This window comes from Mustelus asterias, chromosome 21 (genome assembly GCF_964213995.1).
Source record: "Mustelus asterias chromosome 21, sMusAst1.hap1.1, whole genome shotgun sequence".
NCBI lineage: Eukaryota > Metazoa > Chordata > Chondrichthyes > Carcharhiniformes > Triakidae > Mustelus > Mustelus asterias.
In genome coordinates this window covers 18460866-18481003 of record NC_135821.1, presented here as the reverse complement: position 1 = coordinate 18481003, position 20138 = coordinate 18460866, and the positions used below count along the sequence as shown (strand labels likewise).

The following is a 20138-nucleotide window of genomic DNA, read 5'->3' as shown; positions in this document are numbered from 1 at the left end:
GGAGCGGGGCGCAAAAGTATGACTAAGTATGAAGCTCCTTTATGAGCGACAGGCAACATGGTTTTGTAAAGGGGAGATCATGTCTCACAAACTTGCATAGAAACTAGAAGCAGGAGTAGGCCATTCGGCCCTTCAAGCCTGCTTTGCCTTGATCACAGGTTATCACTGAATTCGATATCCTGATCCCCCCCTTGCTCCCACATCCCTTAAGCCCCAAGAGCTATATCTAATTTCTTCTTGAAATCAGACAATGTTTTGGCCTCAACTACTTTCTGTGGGAGTGAATTCCACACACTCACCACCCTCTGGGTGAAGAAAATTCTCCTCACCTCAGTTCTAAAAGCTTTATCCCTTATCCTCAAACTATGACACCTAGCTCTGGACTCCCCCACCATTGGGAACATTCTTTCTGAATCTACCCTGTCGAGCCCTGTTAGAATTTTATAAGTTTCGATGAGATCCCCTCTCGCTCTTCTAAACTCCAGTGAATATAATCCTTACCGACTTAGTCTCTCCTCATGTGACAGACCTGCCATCCCAGGAATCAGCCTGGTAAACCTTCGCTGGACTCCCTCTATAGCAAGGACATCCTTCCTCAGATAAGGACACCAAAACTGCACACAATACTCCAGGTGTGGCCTCACTAACATCCTGTACAATTGCAGCAAAACATCCCTATCCCTATACTCAAATCCTCTCGCTATGAAGGCCAACATACCATTTGCCGCCTTTACTGCCTGCTGTACCTGCGCGCTTACTTTCAGCGACTGATGCACGAGGACTCCAAGGTCTCGCTGAGTATCCACCTCTTTCAATTTACACCCATTCAAGCGATAATCTGTCTTCCTATTATTGCTACCAAAGTGGATAACCTCACATTTATCCACATTATACTGCATCTGCCATGCAGATGCTCACACGCTCAGCCTGTCCAAATCACACTGAAGCATCTCTGCATCCTCCTCACAGCTCACTCTCCCACCCAACTTTGTATCATCTGCAAATTTGGAGATAATACATTCAGTTCCCTCTTCCAAATCATTAATATATGATGGGAACAGTTGTGGTCCTAGCACAGATCCCTGTGGAACCCCATTTGTCACTGACTGCCAATCAGAAAAAGACCAGTTTGTGCCAACTCTTGGCTTCCTATCTGCTAACCAGCTTTCTATCCATCTCAAGACATTACCCGCAATCCCGTGTGCTTCAACTTTACATAGTGGTCTGGAAGGGCACAACAGAAGGCACATAAGCATAAGAGTGGTCATTGAGCAAGCCAGTGTGCTGCTAAAGATTCAAGACAGGGAGTTGGACAGATCATAGAATCCTACAGTGCAGAAGGAGGCCATTTGGCCCATTGAGTCTTGACCAACCACAATCCCACCCAGGCCCAATCCCCGTACCCCCATGCATTTACCCAGGCTCGTCCCCCTGACACTAAGGGGCAATTTGGCATGGCCAATCCACCTAACCCACACATCTTTGGACTGTGGGAGGAAACCGGAGCACCCGGAGGAAACCCACGCAGTCACCGGGAGAACATGCAGACTCCGCACAGACGGTGACGAAGCCGGGAATCAAACCTGGGTCCCTGGCGCTGTGAGGCAGGAGTGCTAACCACTGTGCCACCCCTGGAGATGCCCCTCAGTATTCACCAGGATGAGTGTCCTGAATGCCTTCACTCAATGAGGGACATACTTACAGGGGAAGCAGTTCAGAGAAGGTTCACCAGGCTGATTCCTGGGAAGGTAGGGTTGACTAACGAGGAAAGGTTGAGCTGGTCGGCCCAGACTCATTGGAGTTTAGCAGAATGAGAGATGACCTTATTGAAACAGTGGGGGAGGGAGGAGGGGTGCTTGCCAGGGCGGACGTTTCCCCTCGTGGGGAAATCTAGAACTAGAGGGCACAGTTCCAAAATAAATAAGTGATCTCCCATTTAAGTTGGAGTTGAGAAGGAACTCTCAGAGGGTCATTAGTCTTGGGAATTCTCCTTCCCCCAGGAGCTGGGTCATTGAATATATTCAAGACATATTTCTGATCGATTAGTGAGTCCAGGTTTATGGGGGCAGGAGCAGGTAGAAAGTGAAGTCAAGGCCACATTAGATCAGCCATGACCTTATTGAATAGTGGAGCAGGCTTGAGGGGCTGAATGGCCAACTCCTGCTCCTCTTTCTTGTGACTCAAACTACAGGGAGAGGAAAGCGTTGACAGCTCTGCACCCTTGGGAGGAGGAGGGGTGAATGGAAGAGGAACGGGAGTAAGCGGAGAAGGAGTCTGATGGGGTCCGAGACCCCAAACGCGTGGCTGATGCCGGAGTGGTCCAGCCAACCTGAGACTGTGCAGCCCCGGGGCTCCCCAATGCTGAACCAGCCTGTCCCACCCAACAACACGTCAGAACTCCCTCCATTTCACTGGCGCCCACACTGCTCATCCTCCTTCCTCAGGGCTGATGGCCATTGGCAGACAATGGGTACCAATGGAGATGATTGGTCAATGGAGACCATAGAGTCACAGAATCCCTCCAGTGCAGAAGAGGCCATTCGGCCCATCGAGTCTGCACCGACCACAATCCCACCCAGGCCCTATCCCCATTACCCCGTGCATTTACCCTAGCTAGTCCCCCTGACACTAAGGGGCAATTTAGCACGGCCAACCCACTTAACCTGCACAACTTTGAACTGTGGGAGGAAACCGGAGCACCCGGAGGAAACCCATGCGGACAAGCGGAGAATGTACAAACTCCACACAGACAGTGACCCAAGGCTGGGAATTGAACCCAGGTCCCTGGCGCTGTGAGGCAGCAGTGCTAACCACTGTGCCACCATGTCGCCCCGAAACACACATCCACCCCAGACAGGACTCGAATCCACAATCTCTGGCTTAGGAGGCCAATGCCTTATCCACTCAGCCTCTGTGGCCTAGCACCTCATTCTTCCACCTTTGAATTCTCCCTATTGACTCTCTCCCTACAGACGAGGGGAAGGTTTCCTCTGCTGGCTCCAAGGGTCTGGGTGTGAGAGTCATCTCTCAGTGGGTGGCCAACCAGCTGGATTCAGAGGGTCAGGGCCTTCAAACCAACTGCAGAGCAGATAATCCCTGATAACACTGCCAGGGACAGTGCAGAGGGAGTGCTACACTATTGGGAGCACCAAGGTCTCATCTTCCCCCTTGGGTGAAGATAGTCTTCTCATCTGAAGGAGAGAAGGGGAGTTTGCCCCAGTGACCTGGCCAGACGTGAAACCCTCGCCCACTATCAGAAACAGCAGAAACAGGAGCAACACGGTGGCACAGTGGTTAGCTCTGCTGCCTCACAGCGCCAGGGACCCGGGTTCGATCCTGGCCTCGGATGGCTGTGTTGGAGTTTGCACGTTCTCCCAGTGACTACCGGGTGCTCTGGTTTCCTCCCATAGTCCAAAAGACGTGTTAGGCCTGATTGGCCATGCTAAATTGATCCTAGTGACGGGGGGGATGAGCAGGGTAAATATGTAGGGCAATGGGAATGGGGCCTGGGTGGGATTGTGGTCGGTGTAGACTCGATGGGTCGAATAGCCTCCTTCTGCACTGTGGGGATTCTATGATTCAGCAGGAGACAGGGAGTTCAGATCAGCCTTATAGAAGGTGGAGCGGGCTCAAAGGGCTGAATGGCCTACTCCTGCTCCACCGTCCTGTGCAGCTAGTTGGTTATCGCTTGGCGGTAGCAGGAGTGCTACCAAAGTACTTGGAGTTACTGAACCTGGTGGAATGAGAATCTCTCCACACCAGACGTCGGAAAAAATCATTCATGCTGGAAGAATTGTGCTTATCCCTGTGCACGCTTAGCTCCTATCTTGTAAGGTATAATAATTATAATAATTAACAATTAAAATGCAGATGTTGGGAGCTGGCTGCCCTACGCCCCAACAGTGACTGCATATTATTGGTGGTGGAGGTCTTGAGAGGTGCAGGCCTTTCTATTTAGGCCAGTGATTGGCCAGTCCTTCTGAAGGCTGGAGCTTGAAGAACAGAAGTCTCTCCAATCTGAACTGTCTCCTACTGAACTCTCCGAGCACTGACTGGGTCTGGGGAATGGAAAGGGGGCTCACCCTGATGGACCCCTCCCTCCCGACAGCGCAATGAGGAGGGTAAGCAGCTCCCACAAAACAGCCAGTCGGAAACTAAACCATCAACACCAAGCTGCCTTCATATCTCACCTTCAGCTTCCTAAAACACTCAAGCTGCTTCACAGAAGGGTTAGCAAACACTCGAGGGGCCGAATGGCCTCCTTCTGCACTGTAGGTATTCTATTCCATTCTGTGAAACACAACTGAGCACAGAACCACCAGAACAGATGAACAGATGGGATTGTGGTCGGTGCAGACTCGATGGGCCGAATGGCCTCTTTCTGTATTGTAGGGTTTCTATGATTTCTTTCTATGAATAGTTTGGCCACAGCAATAAGGATGGCCCCAGAGGAGCAGAAAGATGGAGGGGGGAGGCGGGGGGAGGATTTAATTTGCCAGCTTCCAGTCAGTCACTACCGCATCAGCAGTGACCTCTGACACCTCACCTGTGCAAGGTGAGATTGTCAAGAGGCTGTGGGACAGGAATAGGGGGGGAATATCATAGAATCCCTACAGCGCAGGAGGAGGCCATTCGGCCTAACGAGCCTGTACCGACAACAATCCCACCCAGGCACTATCCCCGTAACCCTAAGTATTTAACCCACTAATCCCCCCGACACCAAGGGGCAATGTACCGTGGCCAATCGACCTAACCCGCACATCTTTGGACTGTGGGAGGAAACCGGAGCACCCGGAGGAAACCCACGCAGGGGAGAACGTGCAGACTCCACACATAAAGTGACCCAAGGCCGGAATCGAACCCGGGTCCCTGGCGCAGTGAGGCAGCAGTGCTAACCACTATGCCGCTCCATATCTGATGTGAAAAACAGCACCAGCATTTGAAAAATGGCACAGTGGGGACATAGGTTCAAGGTGCGTGGGGAAAAGTTTAGAGGAGATGTGCGAGGTAAGGTTTTTACACAGAGGGTGGTGAATGTCTGGAACGCGCTGCCCGGGGAGGGGGTGGGAGCGGGTACAATAGCGGCATTTAAGGGGCAACTAGACGAATACATGAATAGGATGGGAATGGAAGGATACGGACTCTAAGTGCACACGGTTTTAGTTTAGGCAGGCATCATGATCTCTCCCTCAATGTCAACAAAACAAAGGATTGTTGTCATCGACTTCAGGAAGTGTAAAGGAGAACATGCCCCTGTCTACGTCAATGGGGACGAAGTAGAAAGGTCGAGAGCTTCAGGTTTTTAGGTGTCCAGATCACCAACAACCTGTCCTGGTCCCCCCATGCCGACACTGTAGTTAAGAAAGCCCACCAACACCTCTACTTTCTCAGAAGACTAAGGAAAGTTGACATGTCAGCTACAGCTCCCACAAACTTTTACAGATGCACCATAGGAAGCATTCTTTCTGGTTGTATCACAGCTTGGTATGGCTCCTACTCTGCCTAAGACCGCAAGAAACTACAAAAGGTCGTGAATGTAGCCCAATCTATCACGCAAACCAGCCTCCCACCCATTGACTCTGTCAACACTTCCCGCTGCCTCGGCAAAGCAGCCAGCATAATTAAGGACCCCATGCACCCCGGACATTCTCTCTTCCACCTTCTTCCATCGGGGAAAAGATACAAAAGTCTGAGGTCACGTACCAACCGACTCAAGAACAGCTTCTTCCCTGCTGCTGTCAGACTTTTGAATGGACCTACCTCGCATTAAGTTGATCTTTCTCTACACCCTAGCTATGACTGTAACACTACATTCTGCACTCTCTCATTTCCTTCTCTATGAACGGTATGTTTTGTCTGTACAGCACGCAAGAAACAATACTTTTCACTGTATGTTAATACATGTGACAATAATAAGTCAAATCAAATCAAATGATTGGCGCAGGCTTAGAGGGCCAAAGGGCCTGTCCCTGTGCTGTGCTGTTCTTTGGTTTTCTGGAGGGTTGAACTGGAGGAGGGTGGGAGGGCCGACGCTGGCAGGGAGAGGAGGGGCTTGTCTTTGAGCTATTCGTTCTATGCTCCCCCCCGCAAACACACACCAACCCGGACAACGCCAATCGTTACCTCCTTCTTCAGTCGTTCCGTGGCCCACGATGTCCCGCTGTCGCTCCCGCTGGGATTGGCAGACCGCGGGCACACGATGGGGACCTGCTTGTGATCCCGCAGCGGGATCCGCTCCAGCTCCTGCCACTTCCCCTCGATGTCCTTGCTGAGGGGCTCGGGGAGTTGGAGGGGCGTGGGGGCCCAATCCGTCCCCGTCCGGGAGGGCGACTCGTTGAGGTTGGTGGACTCGAACCAGCGGCTGCGCTCGGCTATGCGCTGGGCCTGCTCGCGCTGCAGCTCCTCTGCCTTGGCGGCCTCCTGCCCCCGCGGCGGCTGCACCGGCTCCAACTCCACCGTCTCGTACTGCGGCAGACGCTGCTCGTGGCCGTCTCCCCGGCGGCTGCTCCGCTGACCGTCTGGCCGCGTCTTGTCTGCAGCCGCAGCTTCCTGTCTCGCCGCATTCCGTCTGGCTATTGAGTCACGGAAAGTATTTTCTTTGTTACTGTCTGTTAAACTAGAATGCAGAAAAACACTGGGGTTAATAGAAACCAATCACCACAAAGCCTTCCGAAAACAACAACAACAACCTGCATTTGTAAAGTGCCGTACACATAGAATCTCATGGAATGCAGAAGGAGGCCATTCGGCCCATGAAGGCTCCACCAACAACAATCTCACCCCGGCCCTATCCCCATAACCCTCCACATTTACCATGGATAATTCACCTAACCTATGTCATAGTAACTTCATTGCAGTGTCAAGGTAAGCCTGACTTGTGACTAATAAATAAACTTTACTTTAACACATCGTGGGACACTAAGGGACAATTTAGCACGGCCAATCCACCTAACCTGCACATCTTTGGAATGTGGGAGGAAACCGGAGCACCCGGAGGAAACCCACGCAGACACGGGGTGGAGGGAGGGGGGGGAATGTGCAGACTCTGCACAGTCACCCGAGGCCGGAATCGAACCCGGGTCCCTGACGCTGTGAGGCAGCAGCGCTAACCACTGTGCCACCTGTCGCCATGAGGTCCTTTGCTTGTCCCACAGGGTGTTTGTGACGACATTTTGTCAGGTGTTTGTTTGGTTAAGGTGGTTAATTTACAGTCTGTGGCAGGGAAAGATCTTGGAACCTTTAATTAAGGATGAAATGGATATGTATTTAGATAATGAGAAAAAAAAACAGCAGTCATTGCCAAGTTCATGGGGAACAATTGTGCTCAACACACTTCCTAGATGAGGCTTTTTAATTCATTGATAGGACACGGGCGTCGCTGGCTGGGCCAGCATTTATTGCCCATCCCTAGTTGCCCGAAGGCAGTTGAGAGTCAACCACATTGCTGTGGCTCTGGAATCACACGTAGACCAGACCGGGTAAGGATGGCAGATTTCCTTCCTTTCCTAAAGGACATTAGTGAACCAGATGGGTTTTTCCGACAATCAACAATGGTTTCATGGGTCATCAGAAAGCTTTTAATTCCAGATTTTTTTTTTTATTGATTCCAATTCCACCATCTGCCATGGCGGGATTTGAACCAAGGTCCCCAGAACATTAGCTGAGTTTCTGGATTAATAGTCTAGCGATAAAACCACTGGGCCATCACCTCCCTGAGTACAGTGGATAGAAGAATCTCTGAGGCTGTAGAGGAACGGTGTTCTGTAACTGGGGGAGGACAGCAAACTGGATTAAAAGCTGCCCGGAAGGAGCAACGCAGAGTGTGCGACAGCTGAAGGCCCATGTTCAGGGCGGTTAACATGGGCAGCGGTGCCTCACAGGGCTTCTATTCGTAGAGTCATAGAAACCCCACAGTGCAGAATGAGGCCATCCGGGACCATCGAGTCTGCACCGACCACAATCCCACCCCAGGCCCTATCCCCACAATCCCACACATTTACCCACACCATCCCGGAACGCTAAGGGGCAATTTAGCATGGCTAATCAATCTAACCCGCACATCTTTGGAGTGTGGGAGGAAACCGGAGCGCCCGGAGGAAACCCACGCAGACACGGGGAGAATGTGCAGACTCCACACAGGCAGTGACCCGAGGCCGGAATTGACCCCAGGTCCCTGGCGCTGTGAGGCAGCAGTGCCAACCACTGTGCCGCCCTGTGTTCTGAGGCTATTTTCTGTTCACCGAGGATTCGGATATAGGTCAAGAGGGAGTGGTGTTTAAAACTTGCAGATAAGACAAAAATAGCAGATATGGTTAATTCTTGAAAAATGCTGAGGAAGCTGTAGGGAGATGCTGGTTAGATAATTGCTGCAAATGTAGCAGATGGAATTCAGTGTCAACAATGCAAGGTGATAATCATAGATTCCCTACAGTACAGGAGGAGGCCATTTGGCCCATCGAGCCTGCACCGTCAACAATCCCACCCTATCCCCAGTACCCCACATATTTACCCTGCAAAAATCCCCCCAAAACTAGGGGCAATTTAGCACAGCCAATCATCCTAACCAGCACGTCTTTCGGACTATGGGAGGAAACTGGAGCACCCGGAGGAAACCCACGCAGACACGGGGAGAATGTGCAGACTCTGCACAGACAATGACCCATGCTGGGAATCGAACCCGGGTCCCTGGCGCTGTGAGGCAGCAGTGCTAACCACTGTGCCGCCCAATGTGTGGACTTTATATAAAAAACGGTAAGTATTCTCAGAATGGAAGCTCGCCCAGTGCTGTGAAAGTGTAGGGGGGATATGGAGGGGCTTGGTTCACAGGGTATTAAAGGCAGCACCTCAGGATGACAAAGTTATCAGGAAGCTAAGTGATTTCCCTTCTCTTTATTCGTTCACAGGATGTGAGCGTCGCTGGCTGGCCAGCACTTGTCCATCCCTAATTGTCCCTTGAGAAGGTGGTGGTGAGCTGCCTTCTTGAACCCGCTGCAGTCCATGTGGTGTAGGTACACCCACTGTGCTGTTAGGGACGGAGTTTCAGGGGCGGCACGGTGGTTAGCACTGCTGCCTCACAGCACGAGGGACCCGGGTTCGATTCCCGGCTTGAGTCACTGAGTGTGTGGAGTCTGCACATTCTCCCCGTGTCTGCGTGGGTTTCCTCCGGGTGCTCCGGTTTCCTCCCACAGTCCGAAAGGTGTGCTGGTTAGGTGGATTGGCCGTGCTAAATTGCCCCTTAGTGTCAGGGGACTAGCTAGGGTAAATGCATGGGGTTACGGGGATAGGGCCTGGGTGGAATTGTGATCGGTGCAGACTCGATGGGCTGAATGGCCTCCTTCTGCACTGTAAGGATTCTATGATTCTGATTTTGACCCAGCGACAGTGAAGGAATGTCCGATATATTTCCGAGTCAGGATGGTGAGTAGCCTGGAGGGGAACTTGCAGGTGGTGGTGTTCCCATGTATCTGCTGCCCCGTCCTCCTAGGCGGTAGAGGTCACGGGTTTGGAAGGTGCTGTTGAATGGACCTTGGTAAGATGTTGCAGTATAGGACAGAGACGAGGAGAAATTTCTTCACCCAGACAGTGGTCAGCTTGTGGAATTCATTACCACAGAGAGTAGTTGAGGCCAAAGCATTGTAGGTTTTCAAGAAGCAGTGAGGTATAGCACTGGGGATGAAAGGGTATGGGAGGAAGACGGGATCAGGTTACTGAGTTGGATGATCATAATGAATGGCGGAGCAGGTTCAAAGGGCTGAATGGCCTCCTTCTGCTCCTATTTTCCTTGTTTTCATGTTTCCATGCATCTAGTGGATGTTACATACTGCTGCCACTTTGCATCAGTAGTGGAGGGAGAGGATGGGGTGCCAATCAAATGGGGCTACTTTGTCCTGGATGGCATTGAACGTCTCGAGTGTTGTTGGAGCCGCACCCATCCAGGAAAGAGGACATTATTCCATCACACTCCTGACTTATGTTTTGTCGATGGTGGACAGGCTTTGGGGAGTCAGGAGGTGAGTTACTCTCCACAGAATCTCCAGCCTCTGTAGCCACAGCATTTATATGGCTGGTCCAGTCCAGTTTCTGGTCAATGTTGACAGTGGGGGATTCAGCGATGGCAATGCCATTGAATGTCAAGCGGAGGTGGTTGGATTCTCTCTTGTTGGGGGCAGTCATTGACTGGCATTTTCCACGTAACAGTCCAAGCCTTACTCTTGTCCCAGGTTTTATGTGGGATGGACTGCTTCAGTACCTGAGGAATGGCGAATGGTGCTGAACATTGTGCAATCATCGGCGAACTTCCCCATCTTATGATGGAAGCCAGATCATTGATGAAGCAGCTGAAGATGCTTGGGGCCTAGAACACTACCCTGAGGAACCCCTGCAGAGATGTCCTGGAACTGAGTTAACTGACCTCCAACCACCACAACCATCTTCCTTAGTGTCCAGTCTGACTCCAACCAGCGGAGTACATATAAACGGGATTAGTTTATAGTGAAATCGTGGTGAGTCGAAATTCAGGTGACGCTCAATGCGGAATGTGTTGAAGTAATCAACCATTCCCACCGCAAATCGCGACAATGTCCGTGATTAGACGAGATTCCGCCCTGGCAACTCCAGATTAGCCACATTTGTCTAAGCTTCCCACATGGCCTCGCTGAGTGAGACCACAGAAGAGTGTGACGTCACGAAGCGAAAGGAGACCGAGGACCCCGAGGGTTCTCAGAAGAACGCCCATTCACTTGCTCTCCCCACCCACAGCAGCCCGCTCCCCCCTCCCCCACCCCTAGCCAAAGTGTCAAAATCCATTGAGATCCATAGAATCCCTACAGTGGAGAAGGAGGCCATTCAGCCCATCGAGTCCGCACTGACCAGAATCCCACCCAGGCCCTGTAACTCCACATATTTACCCTGCTAATCCCCCTAACATCAGGGGGCAATTCAGCATGGCCAATCAACCAAACCCGCACATCTTCGGACTGTGGGAGGAAACCGGAGCACCCCGGAGGAAACCCACGCAGACACGGGGAGAATGTGCAAACTCCACACAGACAGTGACCCGAGGTTGGAATTGAACCCGGGCCCCTGGCGCTGTGAGTGCTAACCACTGTGCCACCGTGCTGTCCAATGCTCTGAGATTTCACACTGCGGCTATCAAACATCATGGCCATAATTTTACCAGCCCACCCGCCATGGAGATCGGAACAGGTGAGGGGCGGACAATGGGAAGGTCCGTTGACCTCGAGTGGGATTTTCTGATCTCGGGTCAAGCGAGGCCATAAAACTCTGCCCACGTTAGGCTGCATTGATGACACGGCGGACTGTATCACGCACAGCTGGCGGGGTGCGAGGCCTCAGACACAACAATAAAACGTGAGGTTTTAAACAGAAGGCCAGAGAAACAGAGAGGCCGGAATCTTCCGGTCCTGCCTGTCGGCAGACCCGCCAAAGCCGGCCCCCCGACAGACAAGCCAAGCAAATCGCCATCAACTTCGGCAGGCTGGGAGATCCCATCGGTGGCCAACGGCGAACTGCCTCTGCCGCAGGAAAACCCACCGGAAAATTCCGGCCAGAGTGCAACACTCTGGAATTCACTTCTGGGGTTAAAGGTCGAGGCAGGAAACCAGGTCAACTTTGAAGGGTGGATCAGAGAGATGGATAGAGAGGGCGGAGGGATCTGGGGATGTGATCAAGACTGCTGCCTGGCATGGAGGGTATGTGTCTGCACAAATTGGCTGGGGGCTTGTTATGGGATTACAAACCTACGCAAGGAACAAGGGCAAATGTTGCTGATCCCAACACGATTGTGGTCGATCTTCTACCTAAATCATGGAACCCCATTAAGTTACTGTGAAAAACCCCTAGCTAGGGGGCTTTGTAATGAATTGATTTGGAATATTAGGAGTGAATGAGGGAGATAAACAAAATGGGATTAAGTTGTGTTCAGAACAGGTACAGCCGGAAGTTGCTGTTTCCCAGGTCTCTTTAATCCTGCTAGCCTTTCACAAGAAGCAGAAAATCTTGAGAGCACAAACTGTGCGTTTGGGACAGAAACACCAGCGGGGAGGGGCAAGAGTTCTGGTGGAAAACCCTTGGTGAGTGAAAAAGCAGCAACTCCCTTCTTGCTCTCTCAGTTTTCACACAAAGATTTGACTGGAAGAACTTCCCTCCTACTTTTGACAGGAAACTGCAGGATCCAGCCACAAATTCTCCAATGACACAGTCATCCGACAGGCTGGAGGGGCAAGGGGGGGGGGGGGGGGGGGGGGAACGGTTTGTGGTCTATCTTCCGCCAACTGGGCAAAACGTAATCCAGTTCAGGCATCGGTCAGAGTGGCCTTTACTGACAGTGCAGCGACAGGACGGTGGTGAGGTCAAAGTGTCTCCTCACCGTCCTGGCTACGTAGGAAGTATGGATCCCCTCGCTTCCTCCCTGTTCAGGAACTGACCGATTTCCTGCCCAAGAGATCGCCACCGTTCCAGGACCGTCTATTCCAACAGGATTTGCCTTTTGAGAAATGGCTTCGTGTTTGCCTTTTCCCCAACCCTGTGGTCTCTTCAATTCAGCAGTTTTGGTCCCCTGTATTTGGGGAAAGATGCAGTGGGATTGGAGGCAGTTCAGAGGAGGTTCACTAGATTGATTCCAGAGATGAGGGGTTTGTCGTATGAAGAGAGATTGAACAGTTTAGGCCGATACTCTCTGGAATTTAGAAGAATGAGGGGAGATCAGATTGAGCTATACAAGGTGATAAAAATGTGCGGGTAAAGTAGACGTGGAGCGGATGCTTCCGCTCATGGGGCATTCTAGGACGAGAGGTCATAGTCTTAGGATAAGGGGTAGCAAATTTAAAACAGAGTTGAGGAGAAACTACTTCACCCAAAGAATCATAGAATCCCTACAGTGCCGAAGGAGGCCATTCAGCCCATCGAGTCTGCACCGATTACAATCCCATCCAGGCCCGATCCCCATAACCCCATGCATTTATCCCAGCAGGATTGTGAATCTGTGGAATTCACTACCCCAAAGTGCGGTGGATGCTGGGGCAGAGAGTACATTTAAGGAGGAGTTAGACAGATTTTTAATTGGTAATGGGGGTTGAAGGGTTATGGAGAGAAGGCAGGAAAATGGGGATGAGGAGCATATCAGCCATGATCGAATGGCAGAGCAGACTCAATGGGCCGAATGGCCTAATTCTGCTCCTATATCTTATGAACCTATAAGGTCAGGGTTTGTCAGTGATGCCCTGTTCCTTACTGCGATAGTCCAGGAGGAGGCCCATTATGACACAAATCCAGTACATCTTTTAAAAGGTTTGATCTTTTCTTTCACAGGATGTGGGCGCTACTGGCTAGGCCAGCTTTTGTTGCCCATCCCTAATTGTCCCTTGAGAAGGTGGTGGTGAGCCAGCTTCTTGAACCCACTGCAGTCTATGTGATGTAGGTACACCCACAGTGCTGTTAGGGAGGGAGTTCCGGGATTTTGACCCAGCGACAGTGAAGGAACAGTGATAGATTTCCAAGTCAGGTTATTCATGAAGGTCCCCCCTTCTCATCCCTGCCCCTCACCTGAGGTGTGGTGATCCTCAGGTTAACTCACCACCAGTCAGCTCTCTCCCTCAAAAGAGAGAGCAGTCTATGGTCATCTGGGACTCTGGCAACTTTACCTTTAGATAGTCGAGATCATGGGTTTGGAAGGTGCTGTCGAAGGAACCTCAGTGAATTGCTGCAATGCATCGTGTAGATGGTACACACGGCTGCCACTGTGCGTCGGTCGTGGAGGGAGTGAAGGTTCAAGGCAGTGGATTGGGTGTCAATCGAGTGGCTATTCTGTCCTGGATGGTGTCGAGTTCACAAGAATCACAGGAACTAGGAGCAGTGGTAGGCCATTCAGCCCCTCGGGTCTGCTCCATCGCCATTCAATAGAATCATGGCTGATCTTGTCTCGGTTTCAACTCCACTTTTTCCCAGGGCAGAAATGAGAATTACAAGGGGGCATGAGTTCAAGGTAAGGGAGGGAAAGGTTCAGTAGAGATGTACGGGGGACGTTTTTTACACAGAGGGTGGTGGGGCCTGGAATGTATTGCCAAGTGAGGTGGTTGAGGCAAATACATTAGCAATATTTAAGACTTATCTGGATAGACACAAGAACAGACGGGGAATAGTTGGATACAGGCAGTTGGTCGAGATAGGACAATGTGATCGGCACAGGCTTGGAGGGTCGAAGGGCCTGTTCCTGTGCTGTACTGTTCTTTGTTCACTTTCAACAAAGAACAAAACAGCACAGGAACAGGCCCTTCGGCCCTCCAAGCCTGCGCGCTCATGTGCCCACTAGACCATTCGTTTGTATCCCTCTATTCCCAGTCTGTTCATGTGGCTATCTAGATAAGTCTTAAACGATCCCAGCGTGTCCGCCTCAATCACCTTGCTTGGCAGTGCATTCCAGGCCCCCACCACCCTCTGTGTAAAATACGTCCCCCTGACATCTGTGTTGAACCTTGCCCCCCTCACCTTGAACCCGTGACCCCTGTCTGTTCTCCATATCCCTTCAACCCATTACTAATAAAACATTTGTCTATCTCCTCCTTAAATTTACTCAATGTCCCGGCGTCCACCACACTCTGGGGCAGTGAATTCCACAGATTCACGACCCTTTGAGAGAAGTAACTTCTCCTCATCTCTGTTTTAAATCTGCTGCCCCTTATCCTAAAGCTATGACCTCTTGTTTGAGATTTTCCCACAACAGGAAACATCTTCTTTATGTCGACCCTGTCAATCCCCCTTTAGCACCTTATATCATTCAATTAGATCTCCCCAAATCCTTCTAAACTCTCGAGAGTATCGGCCTAAACTGCTCAATCTCTCTTCATAAGACAAACACCTCAACTCTGGAATCAATCTAGTGAACCTCCTCCGAACCGCCTCCAATGTAACTACATCCCTCCTCGGGTAAGAGGCAGCAAAACTGTGCACAATACTCCAGGTGCGGTCTCACTAATGCCTTGTATAGTTGCAGCAACACTTCATTACTTTTATACTCTATTCCTTTAGCAATAAATGCCAAGTTTCCATTTAACTCCCTTATTTCCTGCTGTACCTGCAGGCTTTCTGCGATTCGTGCATGGGGACACCAGATCCCTCTGCACTGAAGCTCTCTGAAGTTTCTCTCCATTGAGATAATAATTTGCTTTGCATTTTTCTTGCCACAGTGGATAACCTCACACATTAAACTCCATCTGCCAAATCTTTCCCCATTCACTTAACCTACCCATTTACGTTGGTAAATTTCTTATTACACCATCGCAACTTACTATCCCCCCAATTAAGTGTTTTAAGAACATAAGAAATAGGAGCAGGAGTAGGCCATCTAGCCCCTCGAGCCTGCCCCGCCATTCAATAAGATCACGGCTGATCTGAAGTGGATCAGTTCCACTTACCCGCCTGATCCCTATAACCCCTAATTCCCCTACCGATCAGGAATCCATCTATCCGTGATTTAAACATATTCAACGAGGTAGCCTCCACCACTTCAGTGGGCAGAGAATTCCAGAGATTCACCACCCTCTGAGAGAAGAAGTTCCTCCTCAACTCTGTCCTAAACTGACCCCCCTTTATTTTGAGGCTGTGTCCTCTAGTTCTAGCTTCCTTTCTAAGTGGAAAAAATCTCTCCACCTCTACCCTATCCAGCCCCTTCATTATCTTATAGGTCGCTATAAGTTCCCCCTCAGCCTTCTAAATTCCAACGAGTACAAACCCAATCTGCTCAGTCTCTCCTCATAATCAACACCCCTCATCTCCGGTATCAACCTGGTGAACCTTCTCTGCACTCCCTCCAAGGCCAATATATCCTTCCGCAAATAAGGGGACCAATACTGCGCACAGTATTCCAGCTGCGGCCTCACCAATGCCCTGTACAGATGCAGCAAGACATCTCTGCTTTTATATTCTATCCCCCTTGCGATATAGGCCAACATCCCGTTTGCCTTCTTGATCACCTGTTGCACCTGCAGACTGGGTTTTTGCATCTCATGCACAAGGACCCCCAGGTCCCTCTGCACAGCAGCATGTTGTAATTTTTTTCCATTTAGATAATAATCCAATTTGCTATTATTTCTTCCAAAGTGAATAACCTCGCATTTGTTTTTTTGAGTGTTGTTGGAGCCACACTCATCCAGACAAATATAACAGTTCTAATCTATATAAGACAGGGGATCAGAACAGGTGTCAACGTGGGGATACCGCACATGCCCCATGTGAGCTTTTGTTGCGTTCTCAGTAGCACACCACTCACAAGTAATGTTTCACACAAATCTAATTGGCGGCTCACATCCAGTCAGCTGGTCTCAGTGGGTAGCACTCTCAGAAGCGTGTGTGTCCAAGTCCCACTATCGCACAAAATCTAGGCTACCATGCCCAGTGCAGTTCCGAGGGAGGGCTGCACTGTCTGAGGTGCTGTCTTTTGAATGAGGTGCTAAACCAGTCTGGTGGCCATAAAACAAACCATTGCATTACTGGAAGAAGAGTCGGGGGTTGGGGAGGGATTGAGGATAGGAATGGGGGTAACAGGGAGGGATGGGGGTAAGAATGAAAGAGGGATTGGGGTAAGATTGGGGATAACTGGGAGGGAATGGAGTAAGAATAGAAGAGGGATTGAGAGCAAGAATGGGGAAGGGATTGAGAGTAAGAATGGGGAAGGGATTGAGAGTAAGAATGGGGAAGGGATTGAGAGGAAGAATAGAGGAGGGATTGAGAGTAAGAATGGGGAAGGGATTGAGAGTAAGAATAGGGGAGGGATTGAGAGTAAGAATGGGGAAGGGATTGAGAGTAAGAATGGGGAAGGGATTGAGAGTAAGAATGGGGAAGTGATTGAGAGGAAGAATGGGGAAGGGATTGAGAGTAAGAATGGGGAAGTGATTGAGAGGAAGAATGGGGGAGTGATTGAGAGGAAGAATGGGGAAGGGATTGAGAGTAAGAATGGGGAAGTGATTGAGAGTAAGAATGAGGAAGTGATTGAGAGTAAGAATGGGGAAGTGATTGAGAGGAAGAATGGGGAAGGGATTGAGAGTAAGAATGGGGAAGGGATTGAGAGTAAGAATGGGGAAGAGATTGAGAGTAAGAATGGGGAAGGGATTGAGAGTAAGAATAGAGAACGGATTGAGAGTAAGAATGGGGAAGTGATTGAGAGGAAGAATGGGGAAGGGATTGAGAGTAAGAATGGGGAAGGGATTGAGAGTGAGAACGGGGGAGAGATTGAGGGTAACGGGGAGGGATTGAGGGTAAGAATGAGGGATGGAGGAACTGGTGTCCTGTTCAATACTTATCCCTCAAATAACATCACGGAATTCCCTCCCTAACGGCATTGTGGGTGAACCCACAGCCCATGGACTGCAGCGATTCAAGAAGGCAGCTCACCACCACCTTCTCAAGGACAACTAGGGTTGGGCAATAAATGCTGGCCAGGCAGCGATGCCCACATCCCATCAATGAATTTTTAAAAAGCAGATTATCTAATTATCTCATCGCAGGCCGGGGAAATTCCAGTATTTCCTGCTACGGCCTGAATGGAAGGTGCAAGGGAATGGTTTACGTTGGGTGACTCGGCAACTGGGTGTTAGAATTGTCAGAGAGTGAAAGGCGCTAACATCGTTACAATTCACTGCTGCTCCCCCATTGCCCAGGGCCAAGGGAGTTTATCTGGGCCGAGGGGGCTTATCCGGGGCCGAGGGAGCTTATCTGGGGAGGAAGTGGGGGAGGGAGGCAGGGGGAAAAGGCTGTGCATTGAAGGAAGTGGCACTCTCACCTGGATTTCGAAGTGGTGGTTTTCATCCAAGTGTTCCGCCTGAGCAGCAGCAAGTGGAAATGGGGAGAAAACGCACAGTGCAGTTATTAGGAAACATTCTAGTAAAACACATCAGGAAGGCTCATTTCCACATCTCATCAACAGTCAATCAATTCAGGAGCAGAACCTGGGGAACACCTTCACAACCGAGATCCAAACTTCAAAGCACCGTTTATTCAGAATTCCACAACACTCCTTCCCTCTCGTCATCCACCCCAATCTCCTCCCCCGTAACCCGACATTTATACCCCCATACTCTCCCCATTACCCCAATCCCTCCCCCATTCTTGATACCGGGGCGGCACGGTAGCACAGTGGTTAGCACTGCTGCTTCACAGCTCCAGGGTCCCGGGTTCGATTCCCGGCTCGGGTCACTGTCTGTGTGGAGTTTGCACATTCTCCTCGTGTCTGAGTGGGTTTCCTCCGGGTGCTCCGGTTTCCTCCCACAGTTCCAAAGATGTGCGGGTTAGGTTGATTGGCCAGGTTAAAAATTGCCCCTTAGAGTCCTGAGATGCGTAGGTTAGTGGGATTAGCGGGTAAATATGTGGGGGTAGGGCCTGGGTGGGATTGTGGTCGGTGCAGACTCGATGGGCCGAATGGCCTCCTTCTGCACTGTAGGGTTTCTATGATTTCTATTTCTATTCTTACTCCCAATCCCTCCCCCATTCTTGCCCCCATGTTACCCCCCCTCCCCAACCATTTCCTGGCCACTATGCACCTAGTTCTACCCGCTGTTGCTGGGGGTTCTGCAATTGGCCTCAGTCAACTTTACTCGGGGAGGGGGAGATGGAGAAATTCTCACATGACACCGACCCCACAATGGTGAACGTGACAAAACAGTTGTTAAGGACGGGCTGGTGCTTGTGTCTGGTGTGAGGTCAGTGCTGTACCTTCCAGACCCATGGCCACCACCATCTAGAAGGACAAGGGCAGCAGATACCTGGGATCACCACCACCTGCAACTTCCCCTCCGAGTCACTCAACATCCTGACTGGGGAATATATCGGCCGTTCCTTCACTGTCGCTGGGTCAAAATCCTGGAATTCCCTCCCTAACAGCACAGTGGGTGTACCTACACCACACGGACTGCAGCGGGTTCAAGAAGGCAGCGCACCATCACCTTCTCAAGGGGCAATTAGGGGTGGGCAATAAATGCTGGCCTAGCCAGCGATGCCCTTGTCCCATGAATAAATGAATAAAATCCTTTCAGAGAGATAGCCTGAAGCTTTCTACATGTCTTTGACACTCAGCTGAGAAAAACAGGTAAACACATTGCCGGCCAAAACCAGAAGCCATCAATATCAGACGGTGACTAATAAATTGAGTAGCAAATTCAGAGGAAACTTCCCTACCCACTGAGAAGCGAGAATGTGGAACTCACCGCACAGGGAGTGTTTGAGGTGAATGGGTGGCACGGTGGCACAGTGGTTAACACTGCTGCCTCACAGCGCCAGGGACCCGGGTTCAATTCCAGCCTCGGGTGGCTCTCTGTGTGGAGTTTGTACATTCTCCCCGTGTCTGCGTGGGTTTCCTCCCACAGTCCGAAAGACGTGCTGGTTAGGGTGCATTGGCCGTGCTAAATTCTCCCTCAGTGTGCCCGAACAGACACCGGAGTGTGGCGACTAGGGGATTTTCACAGTAACTTCATTGCAGTGTTAATGTAAGCCTACTTAAAGTTTATTTATTAGTCACAAGTAGGCTTACAGTAACTGCAATGAAGCTACTGTGAAAATCCCCTAGTCGCCACACTCCGGCGCCTGTTCGGGTAACACTGAGGGAGAATTTAGCACGGCCAATGCACCCTAACCAGCACGTATTTGGACTGTGGGAGGAAACCGGAGCACCCGGAGGAAACCCACGCAGACACGGGGAGAATGTGCAGACTCCTCACAGACAGTGACCCAAGCTTGTGACTTGTGACACTAATAAATAAACTTTAGCTGAGCCTAAGAAGGGGGTTCGAAAAGTACGAGAATGAAAGGACTAGAAGGTTGAGAGAGAGAAATCAGGCAAGGGGGAGGGGGCTCGAGTGGGGCACCAACACAAGCAGGGACGAGTTGGGGACGAAGGGCCTGTGTCCAAGTCCCTGCAGCTTACTTTGTCACGTCTGGCGCAGTGGTCGGTCGGGCCGTCTTCCGAAGCGCCTCAATCCAGTTCCTCCGAATCCCAGATGTCATCGCTGACAGAGTATAGATGGACTCCTTCGTCTGAAAAACAGAAACATGTGGTATTAAAGAGATGTTGATAATCTGGCCAAGGATAGCAGGCAGGGAGGAGCAGAGAGCAGGTGTCTATCCTGTCGGTG

At 50.7% G+C, this 20138-nt stretch overlaps 1 protein-coding gene across 2 annotated transcripts in view; it reads right to left on the bottom strand.

Moving 5' to 3' along the window:
• Window positions 1-20138, bottom strand: part of triobpb (TRIO and F-actin binding protein b) — a 124510-nt gene that overhangs the window by 29014 nt on the left and 75358 nt on the right. For both annotated transcript variants that reach the window (XM_078237581.1, XM_078237582.1), the window contains exons 5-7: window positions 19931-20040; window positions 17795-17833; window positions 6124-6616 (exon numbers count right to left, since the gene is read on the bottom strand). In XM_078237581.1, coding sequence (XP_078093707.1) covers window positions 6124-6616; window positions 17795-17833; window positions 19931-20040 — 642 coding nt within the window. The remainder of the gene's footprint in view (window positions 1-6123; window positions 6617-17794; window positions 17834-19930; window positions 20041-20138) is intronic.